This window comes from Centrocercus urophasianus, unplaced genomic scaffold, assembly GCF_019232065.1.
Source record: "Centrocercus urophasianus isolate 14NV4802_14NV808 unplaced genomic scaffold, USGS_Curo_1.0 seq_10, whole genome shotgun sequence".
In the NCBI taxonomy this organism is placed as follows: Eukaryota; Metazoa; Chordata; class Aves; order Galliformes; family Phasianidae; genus Centrocercus; species Centrocercus urophasianus.
Genome location: NW_024884142.1, coordinates 49568357 through 49592235, shown reverse-complemented (window position 1 = coordinate 49592235; position 23879 = coordinate 49568357). Strand labels below are relative to the sequence as shown.

The 23879-nt window shown below is 40.2% G+C and overlaps 1 protein-coding gene and 1 long non-coding RNA gene across 9 annotated transcripts in view; one reads left to right on the top strand and one right to left on the bottom strand.

Moving 5' to 3' along the window:
- The window catches only part of LOC122157730, a 66556-nt gene that overhangs the window by 32921 nt on the left and 9756 nt on the right, over nt 1–23879 (bottom strand). Inside the window, exons 3-4 of one of the 4 annotated variants that reach the window (XR_006168003.1) lie at nt 3857–3959; nt 2277–2731 (exon numbers count right to left, since the gene is read on the bottom strand). The exons of 1 other annotated variant lie outside the window; for it this stretch is intronic. This is a non-coding gene — a long non-coding RNA (uncharacterized LOC122157730). Of the gene's footprint in view, nt 1–2276; nt 2732–3856; nt 3960–23879 lie in introns of those variants that run through there. 2 more of the 4 variants (XR_006168001.1, XR_006168008.1) reach the window with 2 other exon arrangements.
- Nucleotides 303–20961, top strand: IL20RA (interleukin 20 receptor subunit alpha). 5 transcript variants are annotated; one of them, XM_042813634.1, is made up of 7 exons: nt 303–396; nt 12743–12872; nt 14564–14742; nt 15331–15518; nt 16621–16765; nt 17298–17437; nt 19577–20961. In XM_042813634.1, exons 1-7 carry the CDS (start codon nt 309–311, stop codon nt 20504–20506), a joined length of 1800 nt encoding a protein of 599 aa, XP_042669568.1. In that variant the 5' UTR covers nt 303–308; the 3' UTR covers nt 20507–20961. The 5 variants fall into 5 exon arrangements, with proteins under 5 accessions (XP_042669568.1, XP_042669573.1, XP_042669601.1 ...); XM_042813639.1 differs by having other exon boundaries at nt 304–396; nt 15346–15518; XM_042813667.1 differs by having other exon boundaries at nt 329–396; nt 12774–12872.

Below are 23879 nucleotides of genomic sequence, written 5' to 3'. Positions count from 1 at the left end.
TCGCAGACCTTGCTTGCAAGATCTTTCTTTTAAGCAGAAAAGCCTGAGAGGAAGTGGCAGGGAGATAGAAGGCTAGAGTGAAAGACTCAGACACAGTGGCGTAGCAAAGCATAGCTGGGACAAGCAGCCGGGCGCGAAAGGCGTCAGCTAATGAGCTGGGAGGATTCCTCGGAACCAGACCTCCCGGAGAAGCAACACGGCTCCCTTCAGCCCCGCCCCGGCCCTCGGCGCCCCGCCCGGCTCCTGCCCCAGCTCCTGCGCGGTGGCGGTGCAGGAGCTTTGTGCGCCCTGGCCGGGAGATGTGACCCATGGGCACCCGCCAGCCGCGGCGGGGGGCGGCTTGGCTGCCGCTGTTGCTGCCGCTGCTCCTGCTGCCCCCCCCCGCGGCGCACACAGGTGAGTTTGGGTGAGATGCGATGCCATGGGTTCGGCGAATTTTGTTTTGTTTGTGGTTTTTTTGTTTGTTTGTTTGTTTTTTAAATCACTTTGCATCGGTTCAATTTCCATATTTCTGTCCTCTAATATTTAGGTGGGAGAAGAGTGTCGTGTGTTTCTTTAAGGCTCCTTCATCTTCTCTATGACTGTGCTGGAATTAGGTTTTACAACTCTGTGTGTTTTCTGAATGCTAATTTACTTTCAGTTATAATTTGAAAGTAATCAAGCATGCTCTTGGAGTATTTCTTGCTCTATACTTTGCGTTAATTCCCTTAATACTTCTAGTATCTTCCTTTGTACTTGACAGCCACCAGCCCTCAGGGTCCCACCTGAGCAGTAAGAGACAGGTTACAGCATGGGGCGTGCTGAGTTTTGGCAAAGTTCTGCTCTGTGTGCCAGTCCCGGCTGTGCCTCCCAACAAAGCAGAGCAGTGCCCCCGTAGCAGCCTAGGTCAGGGCAGCACAGGGGGAGCAGGAGAGGAGTGGTGGCTGGAACGAGTGAGCGAGCAGTCTGGTTAGCAAGGACTTCAGCAGAAGCAGAGATGTGACCAGGTGAGAATAAGCTCATACACCTAAGCTGCTGAATGTATGCCTGTGGTGGGGCACTGCTGCTGCCAAAAGCATCTCACGGGATTTCTTTGTTATATCCCTCCAGTATATACAATGCAAGGCATTAAGGAGATTAGCAGAGCTTCTAAGAAGGCTGTGGTCTTTGTGCTCTGGCTGTCTTCTGCAAATATTACTGCCCAAACTAAGCATGTGAGGATGATCTTCCCATCTAAATTCACAGCAAAGCTTCCAGATCTGATGAAAGCTGGGCTGTATTAAGGGCATTCTTCGTCCCAGCTCTTGAGCATTACTGAGAAAAGTTTCAATTAGCTTATTTGACAGACTATTCTGTTATGCATCAGTTGTCTGGCTCTCAGGGAGAGCCATGCGTTCCTCCCATAGGGCCAGTTTCCTTCCAGGCAGCCGACCATGCTGTGCTTACCTTGTCGGGGTCTGCTGAGCACTGGGTCAAGTATTTGGAAAATTTCTATAACTTCCAGAGAAGGTTTAGAAAAATGTCAAGGGGGATGAGTTGGCTTTGGGTAGTAGCTTTACAAGGCAGGAGGGAAAAAATATCTTGCACAGTCCTGAGTTTTAGCTAGACCTCTTCTCTTGGTGTGCAAGACAGTAAAAGTTGTATTAATACATTCTGTCAGCATTTTGCTAGGAACGGAGAAAAAAAACCGACACATGAGGTGCTGATCCATCGTAGCAGCTCTCCCGCTCTCTTTCACGAGTGAGGTTATAGGTACATCAATCTCCTTTGGGTCTTTTCCTCCAACAGAACAAACCTGGGTTGCCAGTCACCAGCAGAGGCAATCCTGCAAATGCCACAGCTGTCCAAAGGCTGGGTCTGGTGCTGTTCTAGGAGCAGATCACGCAGGGGCCAGGTGCTGTGGCAAGCAGTCTGACAGCAGCACTTCACAGACCTGGGTTCCTGCATCTGGCAGGGTCTGTACTGTGCATGTTCTTTGGGAGTCTGCTATTTAGTTAATCTCCAAACAAGTTAACAAGCATGAAGCCTTTTATGGTGTGTTATTGGATACAGTCCTAGCCTTACTTGTGTATGTTAACTGTTCTCTGGGTCTCTGAAAGTTAGGTACTGCTGTCTGGGGCTGTGTGCCTACCTCACAGGTAACTTTGCAGTGCACACTTACTACTGTACTTCATTGGGTTTTTACAAATTAGTGCTTCATTCACTGCTAAAAATCTGTGCTGTAGTACTAATGCATAAGCATGGAAAATGGAAAATGAAGTTAAAAACAAAGGAAAATCCATTGTTTAATTAACAGGATCAGGAGATGCAGCAGTTTCTCTTTACACATCAGTTTAGCAGTTTTTTTTCCAGCAGCTCACAAGGTTAGGGAAGGAAAGCTGGGATTCTTGAAAGCAATAGAATGTCATTCTAAGAATTTACCAAACTCTATCTTAAGCCCTTCCATATACTTCGAGATGAGGTTTCCTTAACCATGTTTTTCTGTAGTTAGAGAAACCATTATATCTATCTTAGTAGATATATACTTATTCTGTACTGTAAAAACAGAAATATTGTGCTGAACTTCAGGCACATTTGCTATTTCCATTCAGATGAGGCACGTGATTCTCTGGAAGCAGATCTCTCATTCCTTGCACTTACTCTACTTTTCTCCATGTTGGGAAGCGTTCTTAGCATTGGGTTTCTCTTGGATGAAGCCGACCTGGAAGGAGTGTTCCATGAGTCCATCTAATGCGAGTACAGCTAGTACAATCTTAATAGGAAAAAATAATGGAATAAGTCTAGAAAAGATTCTTTTTTTTCAACATTGATATTTCCATGTAAGAAATCTACTTGTACTGGCTTGCTTTATTCACCAATGTAGACATAGCTGTAGATGCAATTGAGTTGGTAGGTGGCTGTACCAATTATCTTATGGTAGGATATTGAAAGCTTCCCCCTTTTAATGTTCTCTAATCGTTGCATAAATTATTTGGTCTGCACTGAGACATCTAGTTTAATTTGCTTCTTTCTTCTTCCACTTTATCATGGCATGTATTTTATTTTTACTAAAAAAATGTCTGCATTTTGAGAAGCAGTCATCCCTTTAAGCAGATTTGTTTTCTTTCACAGTCACTAGAATGCTGAAACATACCAAACATCTCTTTTTATAAAGGAATTATTCTGGGAAATACAAAATAAAAGGATTGGATCACAGTACGGGCCCTGCAGTTAAGCTATGGAGCTTGAGATTCGGAATCTTGCTTCTGTCCAAGCATTGTATTTTATCCTGTGAAAGCCATCCAAAAGGCGGGCAATGTTCCAACACTAATAATCTGCTTCTTTTCCTCCTCACATACACACAGTAAATCGCTGAGAAGGCGTGCACCAAATCTGAATTTTTTGAAGGAAGGGCAGAAAAGAAAAGCCGATCTCAAAGTTCAACAGTGCAGAGATGTTTATGCACTGACACAGGTGATCTAAGGTGTATTTTGGATCTGAGAAAAGGCTGATCTGTTAGGCATACACAGCCAGTAAGTATTAGCTGAGGTATTAAATAGCAGACTGAAGTGTCTGATATTTCATATTAAAGGCATGCAGCATGTGTGTTATACACAGGCTGATTGTCCTGTGGATGTGCTCTGTGATGTTTTTGTGCTGTGAAGCTTCATTACTAACAGTGGAATTGTATGGAAAGGCTGAGCTTTGTGTTCTGCAGAAAGAATTTTGGTGTCCTTTATTTTTGTGTTCTGTTATTTCTGTCTCTCTGCAGCGTGAAGGAGAGAAGAACAAATACAACATAGCCATAATTAAAAGGATATGTTGGCTGAAAGCAGACTACAATATATGAAGGAGTATTGTGACCATACATTTGAAAAACTCACCCTTATTTTCTCACCTGTGACCTGCTGTCTCTGGTCAGGCTGTTTCAGATAATGCCACAGTCTGTGCCCTATGTGTTGGCTCTGCTTACAATTTCCACAATTTCAAATTCTTACTGCCTGTTAATTAAGGATGTAAATAGTGAGAGTAGGTAATTCATCCCATAGAGAATGAATTGAGAATGAAATAGAGAATGAATGCTGTTGGGAAACTGGGATTAAAGCCCAAAACTTATATATGTTTTGCAGTTCCCAGTGTTACCAGTGAGGTTCACCTCACTAGCTTATAATCTTATCCTTCCTTCACAGTTGTTCTCTAGCAGAACAACTTTTGTATTTTTAATTCCAATACAAGCAAGTGGTTAGTATTACTCAAGTCATTTGTATTTGTGTGGTGTGGTTTCTGTTTGTTTTTGTAGTTGTGGCTTGTACAAATTGATTTTTACTGATTGATTTCTCTCCAAGATTTGGTGTTGATTGTCTACAACTAGAAGATTAGTAGCTGAGGTCATCCTTTATAACCCAAACAAGATCTTTGTTTAAGAAGTTGAGATTTGTAGAAGCCTGAATTTTGGAAATCAAGTCTATCTGTAGATAAAAATGACTTTTCATTAGAAAGCTGTGTTTAAACAGCACGTCTGTTTGTGCTTTGTTCTTTGCATACTAGTAATTTACGGAGTTTTTATCCACTGCTCATCATATTTTGAAGTGTACAATTAGATGGAGCAGGAAGACATGGCAGTGGGATGTGGAACTGGAGGTATAGGGCAGTTTACATATGAATAGATTAAATAAGCTCTGCCTCTTTCTCATGGAAAATAGATCACTGGAGACGATTATATTCATCTGTTTTTTTCCTGGCTGGCTGGCTAACTTAAAGAGTATTTTAAGGTACAGGAAGGGACAGGAGAAATACCATAGTTTCCCCTACTTCATTGCCCAGCATTTTGAGTTACATCTCAGATGGCAGCTGAGCTGTTATTCAGCCTCCCATTTTTCACTTCCTTTTCTGTGATGGAAATCCAAACATGTCCAAAAAAGAGTTACGAAAAGAATGCTGCTTTAGGAGAGGGAAAGAGGTTACTCAGGTTTATGTATTTGAGCTTAATCACACTCCATGCTCAGAAGCTCTGTGGTGAAAGGAGGTACTTTATTTCATAGTAGACTTGTAAGGGCTGGAGAGAGCAGTAAGGCTAATACTTATTATTTCATGTGGTTTGGTTTTTGGCTCTCCTTGTACTTTCTGGAGATATATCAATATCCTGCTGTTAGGGTGTACTGAATCAGAATAGTAATGTGCAGGATGTGGCTCAGAAACACTAAAACTGTGCCTAGAGAGGGCTGAGACACGTATAATTGCTGGCAGCTTTTTCACATTGTGAGAAGGTAGTGGACAGACAGAAGTAGAGCTGTGTGACTCCTCAGGTGTGAATCAACCTGTAGCAGTCAAACATGATCAACAGCGAACTTCTCCATCAGCACAGTCCATGGGCAGGAAAAACATACATGTGTATGCTCTTCCACTGAACTTCAGAAATGAAACACTGTCCCTTGGATCCAGCTGTGTGTTGCCACCTTGAATAGTATTTCTGAGGCTTTCCTAAGTTGTAAAAGAAGTAGATGATTACACTGAATGACTTCCTCTGTACAGCGAAGTCACTTTGGACCTGTAGACGGGGTAAATAAGGCAGAAAATCATGTCTGGTGTTTTTAACAGAAAATACTTGCGAAGTCCAGGAAAGACACTAAAAATAATCCCATACCTATTATTAAATGACACTGTCTTGTTCACATCTGAACTTACCGTGGGAGCACTCTGAACAGTCATACAGTGCCTCGAAACACACCAGTGTGTACCTCAGAGATTAGCAGAAATGGGCAGATAGCCCAGAAAACCTTCCGTTCTTGTGAGTTCTCTACGAGCACTAGCTTCCCAAAGGCACAAGAGATGAGGTAGTGCCAGCATGCTGGGTGCGTTAGCCCTGCCTCGCAGCTCTCTGATGCAGAAGGAAGTGCTTAGACTTTTAGAGCTAGCTTTCCCTCAGAAGTGAGGGCTTTTCTTCCACTGACATCACATTCAATCTCTTGTCTGAGGGAAAACGTAGATTCAGAAAATAACATTTCACTAATTCAGATTTCAAGAAAAACAAAACCCCTTGTCTAGACAAGCTGTTGGTAGGTTGGAGAGCGAGGAACAACAGCCTTTAGGAATAAATAAAATCTTAACCATTCTAAATGAACAGCCACTATCTTATAGATATAAGCACTAAATAGTTTATGTAAATATATACTTTATGAAAGGGTACGTTAGGATTGCAACACGTTGTGTCAGAATTCAGCTGATAACTCTGACACAGCAGCAGTTTTACAACATTCCTTTTCAAAAAGAAATTTACTTAACCTTTGCATTTTGAGAAGTGTAAAAAGTCAGAAATATTTGAATTAAGCACTCATTTTCTTGGCTGCTGGGTTGTAGTTGGTCTAATAAGCAGATGTTTTTCATGCTAAATATGTTCTCAGGAGAAAAGAAAATCCTCAAACATTAGGCAGTTTGGCTATTTTTAATATATAATTTCAAAACATCTCTGTTGAAAAGCAAATGAGCTTTTAAAATTAACAGTTATTTTTGATAGAAAAATACTTCTGCATTTCAAACTTAATAAAATATCATTCAAGTATTTTTCATTTTTGTAAAAAAAAGAAAAAAAACCCACACACCTCTGATGAGTGATGATTCTCAAAGTCATAACGGGGTTATGAGTAATCTTAGACTTTCTATCAACTTGTTTCATTCCAATATTGATCACTTAAAATTAATAGAAAACATGCAGTAACTTTCTCCTATTTGACTGCATCAGGGGCATATTTTTGCAGTAAGACATTGTTGGGTAATATGAGCTCTGCCCTTGCTCTTGCAAAGTTTCAAAGTGGTGGGGAAGAAGCACTTGGGTCTCTGGAACATGGCAAGGCAGGCCACACCTTGTATTGCACCCTCTCTTCGTCCTACCCTCACTCCTTTTCCAGGTGATCTGCTCAGTTTCACCTGATTCCAATGGCAGCCTGCCTATTTTCTTCTCAAACAAATCCACATACCTGGGTCTTGTCGCTCACATTTTCCCACCTCTTCTGCCATTATTTCTGCTTTTCTGTCTGCTCCACCATCTCAATTTCATTTAGTCCAATGACACTGTTTCTGTCCCCATCTTTCTCTCCCTTTTCCACATACTCGTTATGAAGAGGTTGTTACTGGTGGGTTTGATTCCTCTTCTGGGAGAGCAAGAGTTTGCTCTGTGGTTACCTCTCGAGCACTGTTATGGTTACAACAGGAAATCACCTCCACAGTCCTCCTCCAATTCCCACCACCACTGAAGTAAAAGAGCTTCACTAGCCCAACTTCATGTGCAGAAGTCCCAGTGCTCCAGCATCCACCAAGAGAAAGGTAGGGATGCTTCAGTGACTCCTGCCTGCCTCTTCCTCCTCACTATACAATCTGTTGAATTCCAGAAAAGAGCTCATAAGAATCAGCACAGAGGAAATCTTTCAGGCTGACTTTGTTAAACAAACAAACAAAAAAGTTAACTCATCTCTTTTAATTGTTGTAAAGATGACTAATATCAGGCAATGACATTTGCTAACGTGTATTCCTGGCTCTGTGGGGTTTCCCTTCCTCTCTGTAACTTCTGAGCTCCCATTTTGGCTCAGTTCCCCTGTTTACTATCTCATGCACTCCCTCGCATTCCTGCATGGCCAGTGCCAGCTTGCTTCAGACTGTAGATATGCCAGAAAAGACAGTCATAGCGCTCTGCTAGCAAATACTACTAAACGTTATGTCAGCGGACACTTGTTCTGAGTACAGCCATTTTTATAATATACTTAAATGTGTTTGAGGCAATATTTTTCATTTCAAACAATGTATTCATCTAAGCAGATGAGCTGGAGGAAGAAAAAAAGAGTATGAATTCAGCAGCAGAGAAGGAGCAAGCAAGATTGCACAGGAATTTGGTGGAAGTCACCCATAGCTGAACAGAAAGACAGGGCAGTGTGTTACAGCACAGCCAGGAGTGAACATCCTGTGTGCTCCATTGCTCCTACTTTACTTGGTATTTCACTGGTGGTTCTGATGCCAGTGAAAAGGCGAATCAGGAACTTGGCATCTCTGAATGTCTGCTCCCTGGTGGACATGTGCAAGTTGGATTAGATCAACGGCTCTGAAGTGGCAGCTGCAAATCACAAGGCATGGGGAGCGAATGTCCATTGTGATGCCCTTAATCTCAGCGCCTGAGGCAAAGGAGCCGCTACCATCAGAGGTGGTCCCAAGGGCTACTTCTGCATAGGAAAATGCAACAGCAATTGAAGCCAAAGTCTTCTCTGTCACTGTCAGAAGAGGAGTTCTTCATTTGTAGAGAGGAAATTGATAAGGGAGGAGTACCTGCTTTTTACTGCCGTAGGTATTGGAAAAAGCTGTGTTGAAGTAAGACTTAAGACTCTCCTTTCTGTTTTAATTCTTTCTACATCTCCCGCTGACTTAAATTACATCGAATAGTTGCCTAGAGAAATGCTCCAGTTTTCTAAGTCATTTTATTTTGTTGGAAAATTTGGTGGGACAGCAATCCTCGTGGCCGTGACACAATAAAATACAACAGGTGATCATTTGTATTGAGAGCAGCACAGTCAAACACCAGTACTAAAACCATACACGTTTCTGTGGCAACAGCTCAGTTTTCAGTGGTTATTTGTCTTCTCCCCATCCTATAACTTTAAAAAAAACCAATTCTATATGTTTGTGTATTTATGTATTTTTATACTTTGCAGCTGCTATGTTGTCTAAATCAAGAGACATGTTAACAAATGTGTTCACAGTGAGAGAGCTGAGGCAGCTGTATTTGTCCTGCGACACTGACATTAAACACAGCCATTTATCACTGAATTAGGCAACACTGCCTCTGTACAGACAGAAAGCAGACACACTGAGCAGATAATAGTTACAACTGGAAATTACATGTGCTTATATTTGTGTAGGTGTGCACACACATATTCAGGTGTGTATAGATAGACGTGGCTGTACCCGAAACCAAGGTTTGAGCACTAACAACTTGAGCAAGGCACGTACATGGTGCTGAGCTGCATGCACTTAAAACCGACCGCATTTCTCAACCCAGCAGGCACTTTCACAGAGAGAGGATGAGGCACCTGCTGTGAAGTCTTTTACTCATGTGAATAGTCTCACTGACGTCAGTGGGCTTTTTCGCTCACATGTGAAGGTGTTTTCAGGCTAAGTCATATCTGTTTTGAAGAGCCTCGCAGTAGTGTATTCTAAGATCAGGACTTGGCTCTTCAGTGCGGTGGTGAAATTTACAAGCCTATATTACTACATTCTTTCCAGCCCAGGTGTGCAAAGAATTATAAAGATATGAAGAACACCATTGCTCAAGGTTTGATTTACAGTATTTCCAAACACGGTAATAAGAGCTCCAGGTTTTTTTCGCATCCAATAAATAAATAAAGGAAATTATTTCATTATACTGGAAAGTGATGACAGCCATTGCAGTCTATCTATGAGACAGGTTGAACCTAGAAAAGCACATTGCGTGACTGATTTGTGCTCTCATGTAGGCCACTATAAACTGAAAACACGTGACATCTATGCTATTAATCCATTAATGGAAAGAAAATTGGAGTATGGTGGGTTATATTTTGTTTAGAGATGAGATACTGAAATAAGCAGCTGATAACTTTGGGAGATGCAAGCTATGTCTACTCTATTTTATGCACATGCCTCCTGATATTACAGAGCATCATGGAGACATGAAGGAATTCTTTCTTAGCTCTTCTCATAGAAATAGTGGAGTATGGCAGTTTTATTCCTGTTTTACAGATGTGGAATTGAGGAATAAAAAACATGCATTGTTTATCCACGGGGCAAACAGATGCACCTACAAAAAACACATATAGAAAGTAAATCTCTTCCATAGCAGCTGATGGAAAGTTAACGGTCTCTGTCCCTCTGCTTCCAAATCACATTGAACTTGGGGTAAATTGGAGTGTGTTTGCAGCGTGATAGTGCTTTAGATCTTGTAAAGATAGAGCCTGTGGGTTCTGTTGGCTGAGATTGGCTCATCTACTGCAGTCAGTGTTTCTGTTTTGAAACTTCATTTACCACATCAGAAGCCACGTTAGGCAGAGATAAAATTGAAAAAAAAAAATAAAAAACACATGTTACTAGTTTAAAAATGTTTGAGCGTAACACATAAGTTCATGACTCCTGCTACTTTAAAATGTGCTTAAGGAATATAAATGTTTTTATTCAAGGTTGGGCAAATGTCAAAAGGTGCAGGTACACAAAACCATTTAGAAAACCAGAGGAAGAAATTTGCTTTGTTTGTGATGAGCTGGCTGGTTCCATTCACTGACCATGCATTAGCCCCACATTTTATAAAACTTTAAAAGAAAAAAAGTGTGAAATGTGAGCCAACAGGGAAGGCTTCAGCTGTCTTCTACTCAACTCAGATATAACACTGGCTAATTTTTTATGAGGCTTATCAAAACAGGCCTGGCAGTGACCTTAAGATCCCACCTGTCCCACTACCCTTAGGCAGAACCAGCTGTGTTGTGTGGCAGATAGCACCCTGATCTGCCCTTTGAAACATCCAGAACCCTCCAGATAGTCAGCCTCGTGTGTTCTCTTCTGCCCATCAGGCATTTCTGCTGGGACTTCTTTCTATCTGAAACTGAACTTCCTTTCTTCTTTTCCTTGTTCATGGATGACATGGAGGATAAACTGTCCCTTCATGTAAAGACTTGCAGCGTTGCCCCAGCTCCCTGACAAGGTCTATCTCTGGTACGTTCACTGCCAAGGAAGCAGAGATGGGGGCTGATCAGCATGGCTGCCATCTCCAGGGCAGGGAGGGAGAGGCATCTGCATTGGTCCATCCTAACCAGAGAGAGAAACCAGTGTGTGGGGAGGCAGTGCTCACTGGCTCTTTTGCTTGTAATTAATGCAAAGCAGATGCCTCCCTCAGAGAGTCTGAGTTACCAGAGACATATCTCTTCCTCTTCTGCTGCTAGTTTGGGATTTTTTAATCTTGGCTGTGAGGGTTTTCAGACCCTTCAGTATGTACTTTATTTTATTCTTAATTCTCTCCTTGTTGGTCTTTCAGGTTTTACCTCAGTGTTTTTTAATGAGAAGCTTTTTATACGTTTGGTTCCCCTCATCCTAAGAAATAAATCCATTTTCTATATCCTCCTGTTTGGGAATTGCAACAGAAAGTTTATTTGTGCTTCAGTACTGCCCCTGCTCTCTACACAGATTTCCCAGTTGCCTTCTCCAGGATTTGGTCAGGGCTGTGTCACTTCTGTTTTTTTCCCTTCTTGTTCCTACAATTGATGTCTTCCCTGTAGTCTTATCAACAGTACTGCAGGGATTTGGTACGAATGATGAAATTTGATGCATGGATGATTTCTTGCAATCTATGTAATACTGATTTTGATTTGTTCTTCTTAGTAGTTTGCACATTAATTAATTAATTAATTAATTGTTTCTCCACTGAACAAATGTTGCCAACTTTAGGATGTTTATTGGGCAGCTTCATGCTGACATTTGGAATAGTTTCACCTAGAGCAGGGAGGTTGTGGAGGACATTTATTTTGGTGGAAAGTAAAACTTTATTTTCTAGGTTATCTCCCGCTTGGAAGAAAATGTTAGAGTAAAGCAAATGCCGAAACCTTCTTGGAAGCCTCTTTCTGCTGCTTTTACATCCTCTGGCATCTCAAACTTTTTGATTTCATTAATTGAACCTGTAATTTGAGCCCTTGTGAGATTACAGTCATTGGGCATTTCTGTGTCCAGGACTTTCTACATACCATTTGGTAAATAAGTAAGCTTGCCCTAAGGATTGTGCTTGACAAGATTCATTCTCCAGAAAAAAAAAGAAAAAAAAAAAAGAAATTGAAAGTCACTGAATACCGGCGAAGATCTGGGGAATAAAAGAGAGCAACATTAGAAACACAGGTTTATGGAAAGCTGAAGATAGAGATGCAGGCATATACTGAAGTTTCTTTTGAACATTAATATGCAAACAGAGGCTTGGAAAACCCAAGATTTCTACCATGGCAATTTTAAATATTTGGCCTTTACAGAACAGCTTTTTCTGACTGTTTCAAAGACAACTACAAAAGAGTCAGTTAATCAGGAAAATGGTGGTGATTTTTACTTATAAAAGCAGCTGTGTGTTACACATGGTATGTTATATGCAATTCATACAAGAGAATGAACACTTTAGTAATAGTGAAATATATCACCAAGAAAATAATAAGGTCTGCTTAAGGTCAGAGTCTGTTCATTCAGATAGGTTCCCACTGTTCACGTTAATGTGTTGTATTTCCTCCTTTCTTTGTCACTTTTTGTTATCTTAAAAACTCAAATTGCATCTCTGGAGGAAGAAGGTTCTGAAAAGTCCTGAAAGACCACAGATTCACTTTTTCTCTTCCTTATTAAGATCTCGTGGCCACTTGCACAAGAAGCTGCTCCCCAGCAGCTGCAGCTTCAGGATTGCTCTCAGGGCTGCTCGAAGTTGCTGGGAATTGGCTCGCAGCTTGAAGCTTGGGATTCTGTCCCAGCCCCAAATTCCTCTGCTTTGCAAGTAATTTAGCAGTGTGAACATAGGAAACTGGGCTCTGAAGCAAGTCCTCAGACTTGCTTGCTTTGCTCATTTATGGTTCAAAGAACCGTAATTTAGATGAGTGACACACCAGTAAGTGTTTGCTTTTTGACTTAATCGAGAATAAAGGCAGTATGTAGCAGTTTATGGCTTATTTAAAAAATAAGCTCCTGTTTGGTTAACTTTGAAGTATATGAATCTGCACATTCTTAGTGTATATTGTTCCTTTCTTATTTTCTTTCTCAGGAGAGTTGTATTGTTCTTTGCCCAACCCTAGGAATGTTCATTTTGAATCTACAAACATGAAGAATGTCCTTCACTGGTTAGCACCAGAAGGTACAGGAGATGGAGTACTCTACAATGTGAAATATTCAGTGTAAGTTGGCTTCTTTATTGTATCCTTCACTGTTGTTTTTTTTTTTAGCATTTTAAATTTTAAAAAAAAAATCTTCCTGCAAGATAGGGCTGCTAAAAAGTAAAGAAAGAAGAACTAAAGCATAGCTTAGATTTAAGCATTATAGTTTTTAACTTTTACTTCTGGTACTGCTTACTTCAGATCCAGTTAAAAAAAATTTATACCGAAACTCTTCCTATGAAAGGAGTGTAGGATGTAACCTGAAGCTTGCAGGGCATTCGGCTAAGGAAGCTAAGGAATAAGCAGGGACAGTGCTGTGAATTGGCATCATAGTTGCCTTCTATATATGCTTGAATGGATCTGAGGATGTAGTATTTAAAGGAATATTGTAAGCAGACAGTTTCATCAGTCTTTTCTAACAGACTCAACACCCACAGGTTTATTTCCATCCCCAAAGCTTCTCCAGTTTGGGTGTCAATCTGATGAAGTTTTCAAGTATTATAAATGACCAAGTAACATGATCAGAAACAGAGCTTGACTCTTCGTAGGATATCAAGGAATGTGAGTGAAGACCAGAATCCATTTCCTTCATTGCCACCAAGAGAGCGCTAGGTCATCGTAAGAACAGTATTGGAAGTTTAACTTATAAATAGGTGTAGTTCTGTTGACATGGATGTTATCGTGCTCCTAGTCTTATCCCAGTCTGGTAGCTTTTTCATGACACTAAAACAAATTTAGATCTCCAGAAGTTTCCTGCAACTTGTACTGATGTAGCAGTTAGAGTGTGCAACCTTGTTTCCCAGATCTTGCCATCTGTGCTAGCAGAGGAGTAACACATTCCTCGGAAAGGCAAGATAGGCAAGATTTCTTGACTGTAAAGAAATGAACAATAATCATATAGAAGATAAAAAAACTCAGAGAGTGTTAGCTGTGCTGACTACAGGTCAGCAGTAGAGTAGTCGTAGTTATGGGCCATCTTTCACACAGAATACAAAAATACTCATCTGTATCTCCAGTTAGCTAGAAAAGCAAGACTTTGAAAATGCAGTTGTGTAGATGCTGCCACATTCCCTTATTAATCAGCAGCTAAATTGGGATTCTTCTTAGCATAATGTGAATTTGAGGAGTGGGAGCTCCTGAGAAAATCCAGGCATAAATTTTCCAAGGAAACTTGGATTTCTTCTGCTTGTGCTTAAGATCAGTACTGAAGCGTTACTGTAGCGTGTTAATGCTGCTGCTTCAACAAGAAGGATTTTGAAATGCATCATATTACAGATGGAGTCTTTATATTAAACAAGAAAAAAAAAGTGATCAACAGCTTAGCACACATCTTTACGCAGCAGAAAGAGCCACTGGCCATTCTACAGAACATTTTGTCATTACATAGTTACCTTGACTCAGTTCTCATGTGTTTAGAGTTTAAGCCAAAGCTGTGGAGACTGAAGTTGAGAGTTCCATGTAAGCGAATGTGGTATTGCTAACATCCCAGTTACCTATTGCTGTTTTTGAAAAGGACCTACACTGGTTTATTTTTCATTGAAAATTCATGTTTTTATCTCAGCTGAAGTTGGGAATTCCTTGAAATAGCACATTTCTGCAAAACAGGCAAACTGTTCTATCAGCTTGATCATCATTTCTTTGTATATAATCAGGTGAATGATACAATGTCAAGAACATTTGTACAGCTCCCTTCTCTTTCTCTTTCAACACAGATATGGTGTTGGCAAGTGGATTAGGAAGCCAGAATGCAGGAATATCAGTACGACATGGTGTGACCTCTCCAGTGAGACTGCTGACCATGAAGAGCAATACTATGCGAGTGTGAAAGCCTTCCTAAAAGGGAAGTGCTCTAACTGGATAGAGACAACACGATTTAACCCTCTTACAGACAGTAAGGAAAGCTAATCACAAAGCCAGGTGTTCATGGCCTTAGTTTATACTGTGTGCTCAGACTGCATCCTCATAGTATGCGATATTTTAATGTATGCTTAGATTTTTTTGCTGCTGTTTGAGATTTATGCTGCTAGCAGCAGTAATTGAAGTCATTGTAATTTGTAATTTTTTGTAATAAATCTTTACTCAAAGGGAAAAAAGGGCATGGTACATATACTTTATGAAGAACTCTGACTTTGAAAAGGCCCTATTAAACCAAACAGTAATTGTACTCTAAAGCATCATATCTCTTATCTGTACCAGATAATCTGACAATATACTGGTAATTCAGCTTGTTTTAGCAAATTGAGTTTCGATGTTGTACATTCTGCAAAGTCACAGAACTTCCTAGGCAAAATTCCAAGTCAGTGTTTAGCTTCATACTGTGAAGTTTCAGTTACTTATGTGGAAGATATTTTTATATCAGTATAAATAAATTGTTCAAGGTTCTATTTAGACTACCCAAAATATTACAAAAATTTAATATGATTCCCTTTAAGAAGTTGCACAGTCAAATCTTCTGATTCGTGTAACTATTTCTTATAAGTTTTTATTTTTCCAGCTAAAATTGGCCCACCTATGGTAAATGTGTCTTCTACCGAGAAATCTATTTCAATCACACTGACTGTTCCTGAGAAGTGGAGAAGTCCTGATGGAGAATCTATATCTCTGCTTCAAGTATATCCTGGCCTGCAATACAACGTGTCTGTCCTCAAGAAAAAGACAAAGAAACGAGTAAGCTCTGATAATGCTACAGAACTTTACCTATTAAGTCTGTGCACTGTGCACTGTAACACCAAGAACTGAAATAAGGCTCATAACATGACAGGAACCGTAGGATCATTGTCCATCTTTCTGTGTCAGGCAGACCAAAACTGGATGCACTACTCTAGATGTGGTCTGATGAGCACTGAGTGGAGGGGCATAATCCCTTCCCAGCACCTACAGAATCTTCTCCTTTTGACACAGCCCAGGATGCTGTTGACCTGCTTTGCTGCAAGGGCGCATTGATTGCTCATGTTCAGCTTTCTGCCTATCCCAGCCCTCTTCAGCAGAGTTCCCAGCCAGTCAGGCTCACCACACATCACAACAAAGTGCATCCTTTGCCACCACATCTGAAAGTCTTCATTCATCTCTCTCTCCAGATTTAAATTCCATAAGGGAGTAATTTTCACCAAAAACAGAGAAGATAAGGAGGCAGTTAGTGATTATTCACAAAAATATCCATTCTTCTCCTCCTGTCCTCCAGACACAACACCTATCTAGCAAATGTCTGAATTTCCAGAAAAGAGGAGAAAGGGTCTTACACCAAAACAGTCCCCTTCTGTCAAAGGTATATTAAAATGCTGAGATTAGCATTAGCTTGACAAAGAGCAGTTACTTTGAATTCCAAGACCTACATAAAAACTTATTTTATGGCTCCTAACTTTACCAGAACATCCAAATTTGAAAGATTTTCAGAACCTGTATCACGTGCCTTTCATTTGCCTACACATCAGGAAGGGGCTAGTGTGGTATTTTATCTCTACTGCAACATCAGCATGAGAACGTGGGCTGGTGATGATACGTGATCCTACTTCACATAAACTATGACGTTGTGCAGTAGTAGTAGAAGGGTGATTGAATGGGAGATAAAATATTCAGAGATAATGTGACATAGTGAAGACGTTGAGTTTTGATTGCATTAGGAAAAAAAAAGGATACAGCTGGCAGTTATTGGAGCATTATTATTTATTTCGTGAAATGTGTTCTCGTGACAAATTTTATCTATAACATTTTTACCTTTATGTGAGGAGTTAAAGAGGAAAGACAGACTTTTTTTGTATGTATCTTCTAGTGGTTCTTCTCCATCAGCAACAGCACCTTGGTTGTGCCCTGGTTAGAACCTGGAACAGCTTACTGTGTCAGTGCGCAGATCCATGTCACTACACCTCTTCTACACAGTGGGTTTTCCAAAGAACACTGCATTTCTACTTTGAAAGGTACGTGTAAGCTGGCAAATTACAGAGTTAGAGAAAATGGTGAATGAGTTTGTAATTTTTTCTGTCTATTCTCTCTCTGTAGATTCACACTATTGAACTTATTTTTGACTTTAAAACATAGTTGGGTCCTGCTGACTGAAAGATAAGGCAGTACCTTTGAAAAAAAGGCTGTGCATTGCTTGAGTCTCAATGAATGAGATCTTTTTTTTTTCTCCTTGAATGATGCTTGGGAGTGACAGAGCTGGGACAATCTGAGGGGGTAGAAACCAGCAACAGGAGAGCAAGAGGGAGGGATTGTTACTTATTTTTACAGGTTTTTTTTTACTTTTTTATAGTTTAATTTATTATTTAGAATAAAATAATAAAAGATTGTTCTGTAGCTCTTTTTTTTCCCCGATTTCCTGTAAATTCCTGTTTTATTTAAAATATTCGCATCCCATGTCCCAAAGAGCAATATGGTAAATGTGAGTGTTACTGTCTGAATACATTATGAAGTTAAGCAGTACAACAAAAACTTTTGCTTTGTTAACAGATAAAACAACAGATGAGACTATAACAGTTGTATTTGGATACATTCTGCCTATCGTGCTAGCTGTCCTTTTCACTTCAGTGGCATGCTGCTGTGTGCACAGGTACATTCATGTCAGCAAACAGAAGCATCCAACAAGCCTGGTATGTATTCTTTGTTGCCGGATGATGCTGCCAGCTTTGGATCTCACAGCAGAGTTGTGCATTTTCCAGGAGGAAACCAAGGCTAACTGCAAATGAAATCTCTAGTTGCCACTCTGGTCAATTATAAAACAGAGGAATAACTCCAGTTAGCAACTGTGACTAGATATGAGAAGATGACCAAGGGTAACAAAGATTGGAATAGATCTGTTTGCTTGGGAAGGTTCAGTGCCACAGGCAAGGTCTGAGATGAACTGAGGCAGATTCTGTAGGAAGTCAGCACTCCTGAAATGCATTCAGAAAGAAGCACAGAAGAGAGTTAGTGAACAAAAAGTTGAAATCAGAAACTAGAAGAGGAAGTAATTCAGCAGTGCAGAATCGCCTTGATATTTTCTTGGATCATTACTAGGTGCTACCACATTTTCCCATGTATTTGGGAAGGTTTTAGCACAGAAAGGTTATTTAATCTGAATTTCAAGAGTTCGTTCATATACTGGATTCTGCTTTTTTGCATCCAGTAAATTACCAACAAGCAAATTCTATTATTTTTACTCCCCAGAGACACTTTCTATGTAAAAGTGTTTGCAGATTTCTTAGAACCACTCTTTAAAGTTGGTTAAATTTTGGAAGGAACACATGAAGTTTACGAAACGTTATCTGTTTCCATCCAATAAGCCCAATGAAATTTTCTTACAGCTATCTATCTGTAAACAAGTTGCTCAATCACAAAAGTGCAGTTGATGAGCTCTGATGTTAATCCAGTCTGCACGACACGGTGTGGTGGGAGGTATAAGGGAGGTAGTTTTAACACTTTGATCTTTCTAAAGAAATCCAGAGCAGCAGAGATGATAGAAGTGTTTTCAGACGGACTGACTGCTTCTTGAAGGGGTCAGAAGGAAGTAGCAGAGCAGCTGCTGCTGCAGTGTAGTCAGGCATATGCCAAAACACCTGCAACTGACAAGGTGCCAGCTTTGTCCTGGGGTACAGGACATGGTAGGGGGAGGTAGCAGTTTGCCACAGTTTGGAAAGCTAGAAGGACAAAGGTGCACAGCCAGAGGACTACTTAAAGAGAAATTCCCACTCAAAAGTAGACTAAACTCCAACTCCAGGAGTCTTTTCTCTTGTAGCATTGTGTTGTTTTTGTGGGTCTTTGGGAAGTTTTGTTGGGATTTTTTTGCATCCAGTGAACTTTATGTTCAGCTTGAAAGCTTGAGTTTTACTTCTGCACCTCTTAATTCAGCTCATGTAAAGATAATGAATGAATATGGAACTGCTGTTTTAGCGATGGATTTTGCTTCTCCCAATCTGCAGACTATTCCACACAGCCATCCCTTGTGGTCACAGGGAGGCAGAATAAGCAATTTGGTTTGGTCTGGCACTTCTGACCCGGGGAATCTTTCAGACTATGTAGATTAGTGGTTTTAGTCCTCCATTCAGGTTTGAAATGTTGAAGTGCAGCTTTTCATGGCTGTTATTCTATTGCATTTTCTTTTAATGTCTGCTATACAGTGCTTCTATCTGCTATCTATGCTAGAAATACTAGTCATTTCAAAAAGATTGTATACTGTTGTTTATTTAACTAGATCATTTATTGCAGTCATAAATCCAGCCTGTGAGCAAACGCAGAGTGCAGGTTCTGTACACTGCTGTATTTTCCCTCTCTGAGAGGAAACTTGGTATTATTTAATCCTCTGTAAGTCGCACCTTAGCATGGTAACCAACTGTGTGGGATGTGGTTTTGACTGCACTTCCTCTTTGCTGGTTAAAGAGAGTGGAATAGATTTCTGTAGTCTGTGACCCACGTGCAGTTCCGATGTTTTCTCAGTCACTTGATTTTGTGCTGGTGGAAACAAAACCAGAATTTTGACAGAATTGTTCTAACCATTATTTTGGCATGGAGAAGATGAGAAAAAGGAAATTAGAGCTGATCATAACATACTTTTACTTCTGACAGAAGGACAAAAGCAGAGCATTTTAACAATCTTACAGGTATACATGATGAACTTCCTTTTTCCCTAAACTGAATTATTCACTCCTAATATGGTCTAAGAAAGCCTCATCTTTTAAAAACAGACAGTAGTGTAAGAGGAAGCAATATGGTATTTTTATTATACTTAAATCAAAATACTTTTTGCTTTCCAGGTATGGCACTATACTGATAAATGCAAGGAAAAGGTTTTTATACCTTGTGAAAAAATAGTGGTCAACCTTATCACAGTTAATGTGGATGAGCACAGACCGTCTCAGGAATCCATTCATCCATCAGAAATGAAAAGCCCCCGTTATTATACTGTTTACAGTGGCACTGAAGGGAGAGATTTGTCTCCAAAAGAAGTGCTGGAAATAAAATACTTGCTGGATATTTCTCATGAAGAGATTTCACAAGAAGAGGACATTTTAGCTGAGGGGGACAAAACTGGAACAAAGAATGACCAGCCTGGAACAAAGAATACTTTGAGACAAAAAAATGGAGGGACTGTAGAGTATGAACTCAGCGTAAGGGCTGAAGACTTCGGTCCTGGCCAAAACCTAGAAGAACTCAGTCTGAAAGAGAAGACTTCTGCACCCGGGGAACTAGGTGAGCCACAGACTGCTTTGGGAAACTTAGTTAATTTTAATACAGGAACGGCATATTGCCCCCAACTGGAGGTGAGGGCAGCAGACCCTTCTTTGGGACAGGAATTAGAGGAACTTAAACTGAAGATGGCTGATGCAGTGGATGAATTGCTAGGTAAGACCTGCATCAACTTGGTGGACTCAGATGATGAAAAATCTGGGCAGACATCTTATCATTGGCTGGGAAAAATAGCACATGGTGTCACAGAGAATGAGAGTGAACAGACCATACTGGTAGACTGGGACCCACACACTGGCAGATTGTATATTCCTACTTGGTTCAGTGTTGAAAATGAGGTGTGTAAAGGAGTATTTAAGTGTGATGTTCCTAACAAAGAGGGAATTTTGTCCAGACTGTATGAGAAACAGGTATCTGAAGAACCGTCTGAGGACCAAGGAATGTATCTGCTGCAATTTCAGGAACAATGGGGACTGCATGTAGAAATGGAAGACTGAACAAAGATTTTCTAGAATACTGTAAACCACAAAACCCTGTTTACTTTGCCAGAGAGAATGGTGGACTCAGCAGAGGAAACATATCTTAACGTATTGAAAGTTTTTAGAACCGTCACTGTTGAACAACTTATTCATGATATTTATAACAACTTGCAGGCATGATGTTGGTGATTTCAACTCCCATTATATACCTCTCTGGTAAAATATAATGGTTGTGAGATTACCTTCTTTTTAAAAAATAAAAATCTCTGTAAAAAGGGTGCATATTGTAATTGCTACTAAAGCAAAATATTTTGGTTTGAAAGCTGTTATTTTTAGCAATAAAAAGCAACAGTATGATATTTTGCTGGGATGTGCCACGTATCTTGACACAACATAGCCTTTTTTATGTCTCATTCCTGCTAGTTTTAATGGGTGCAGTTGATTTTTTGTGGAAGTAAAGGGCACCTCCAATATATGGTTTCTTTGTTTTATCTACATTCTATTTAGTGAGGACATTCTAATCTTTTTTTTCATGAAAGACTCAACTGGAACGCACGGTCACTTCCCTACTGCTGCTCAGATACACATCCAACAAAATTTCTTCTAGCAGGTACAGATGCAGGTTCAGAAAACGTGGTGGAGAAGGTGGCAAGCACTAGTCATATTTTACTCTGAGGGAAAATGTGGTGTGGGGGAATTTAGTAATACACCTGCAGTCTTACTGGATGGCCTGTGCCTCACCAGCCTTAGCCACTAGCAGTATAGAAGCTGTTTCATGATGAAATGACTCACGTCCTGCAAGTGACTGTTCCTCCCTAGTGACTTTAATGGCAGGCTAGCATGACTAGCTCAAATGGAGAAGTCTGCTCTAGGCTCACCAATGCTTTTCCAGGTACATCCCACTTAACACAGCAGACCCAGAAAGCGTCCTGGGTGAGCTTTCTTCTCCTATCTGATGTCCAAAACAGGACTTTCAAAACAAGTTCACTTTTTATCCACATTCTGTAATATTTACTTAGGATAGTAAAATTCCCAGACATTCTAGAAATTACCTATTGAGGCAGGTGACACTTCCTTTCAAAGCCTGTTGGACCCTATTTTTCTTAACAGACTTTTTTTTCTTTAGAACACCAGAGTAAATCACAATAATGATATATTTAGTTTTCAAGGAGAAACAACAAAAGAGAAAACTTTTCTGTTGTGTTTAATACTCATAACCTCCAATACATGGTGTAATTTTGAAGGAAGAAATTTAGCAATATCTTTTTTTATTCCAGTAATTTATTTGCTGCAGGGCTTTGGCTTTTTCTTTGAGTATTCATCCTCTGGAATATCTTAGTTGCAGTCATAGATTTTAAAACAAGAAATGACAGTCAAACATTTCACACTGATGACTACTGATGTAAAAAAAAAAAAACAAAACCAAAAAAAACAAACCTCTCAACTGTCTTTATAACAAGGATATATATTTTGCAGCAATGTTACATCTAAATGCTTATATCATGTATTTCTCTTTCGAGAGATTCACAGAGGAAGGTCACAGCTCAGGGTGGAATAAGAAAATAGTTGGAGAGTGTCATCTGAGAAGCTGGGAAAAGGACAGAATTTCTACTGTTACACACCAACTTCATTAAGCCATCCAAAATAGTCCCACTATTTCCTAAAGATTTCTTAACTAACCTCTGGGATCACAGTCTTCCAGTTGTCTTCTGTGATATGGGCACTTGTTTTTTTCCTCCCAATGAATAACTTCCTTTTCTTTTCCTATAGCCCACTGAATTTTTTTATTCACTTATTCCTGTCCTAAGATCAATTAATTGTTCATCTTGTATGTCTTTCATACAGAAGAGCGAAGATGCTCCAACTCCCCTACTAGTTTGTTTCTGCTGCCAACCAACATTCCTTGAAAAGGAAGGCATCTTTATTTTTGGTTTGCATTTTCTCTGGTTTTATTTGCCAGCTGTTGGTGTGTGCAACAAACTTTGCCCCAATAGTTGTGCAAAGACACATACCACAATCATGTCACTGCTGATTAAATTTGAGAACTTGATAAATAAATCATACAACTTCATTTCATCCAGTTCTTTGGTCATTTAATCCTCTTCCTGCACATATAATTGTATTTTTAACCTTCCACTTATAGTTCAGTTGTGTAGCAATTAATTTCTCTCTTGCACTTGAAAAAAGGCATCACCTTCGTAGCTAACGTTAATTGTGATCATAATGTATGGTATTGAGATTCTTGTAATCAAGCTGCATTTTCAGGATAAAATTTCATGATAAATAAGTTTGCAGATGACACAAATTTGAGTGGCAATATCAAGCTGCCTGTCAGGCTAGAGGAAAAGGATGCCATGCAGAGGAACCTGGATGGTATTGAGAGGTGGGCCCATGCCAATCTAATGAAGTTCAACAAGGCCAAGTCAAGGTTCTGCATCTGGGATGGGACGATCCCAAGAGCCAAGTACAGACTGGACAGAGAATTGCTCAAGAGCAGCCCTGATCTGGGAGTGTTGACTGATGAAAGACTCAACATGAGCCAACAATGCATGCTTTCAGCCCAGAAGGCCAACCATATCCTGGGCTGCATCAAAAGAAGTGTGACCAGCAGGTCAAGGGAAGTGATTCTGCCTTTCTACTCTGCTCTCATCAGACTCATCAGGTCTAGCAGTGCTCTTTTGAACTTGAAAAACAGGAAGTCTAGCTATCAAAAATGAGTTCTAATGGTGATGAAACTGATAGCTAGGTGTGGGCACACACAATTTTGGGAAAGGAACTGTAATTGTAAATGTGGCTTGCTGCCTACAATTCAGAGGGAGTGACAGGGTTCTCGAAGGAGTGACTGAAACAGGCATCTGAGCACAGGATACACCTGTGGTCTGACTTACAGCAGCTCTGGAAAAATTACTGCACAAAGAGAACATGCTGATGGAAAAATACAAACATGGCTTGCAAAAATACAGCTTGAGCTGTGCACATAGTACAACACTGACTGCAGACTGAGAACCCGTACAGTGTGGGAAGTTAGCCAGATGAGGAAAACATAACTGCCTAATACAAGATGCAGGATAACATGGAGAGAAGTGATCTAATTCTTATAAGGGTAGCCAAATTTTACATCTGTTGTATACAAGCAATCTGGACTTCACAGAGCACTCCAATCACCTAACAGAGAACTGCTGCATTCTTGCTCTGCTGGATGGATAAAGGAGCATGTGTGGCTGGATAAAGCTGAGATGAGCACGTTCTCTGCGAAAGTGAGATCAGAAAGAGTTCTGATAGGGGCAGCGGACAAGAAGTTACACTTTGGAGAAGTCAGCAATGCATTAGCATCAGTGATGATCCAGTTATTTGCAACACACAAACAGTGCGTTGATTAGGAAAGATGAGG

What these genes read in the sequence shown, in the direction of transcription:
- IL20RA (XM_042813634.1), top strand. Translation starts at nt 309, where the DNA reads ATGGGCACCCGCCAGCCGCGGCGGGGGGCGGCTTGGCTGCCGCTGTTG. An exon ending in TACAATGTGAAATATTCAGT is followed by an intron (nt 12,873 to 14,563) that starts GTAAGTTGGCTT and finishes CTTTCAACACAG; the next exon opens with ATATGGTGTTGGCAAGTGGA. An exon ending in AGAAGCATCCAACAAGCCTG is followed by an intron (nt 17,438 to 19,576) that starts GTATGTATTCTT and finishes TTTGCTTTCCAG; the next exon opens with GTATGGCACTATACTGATAA.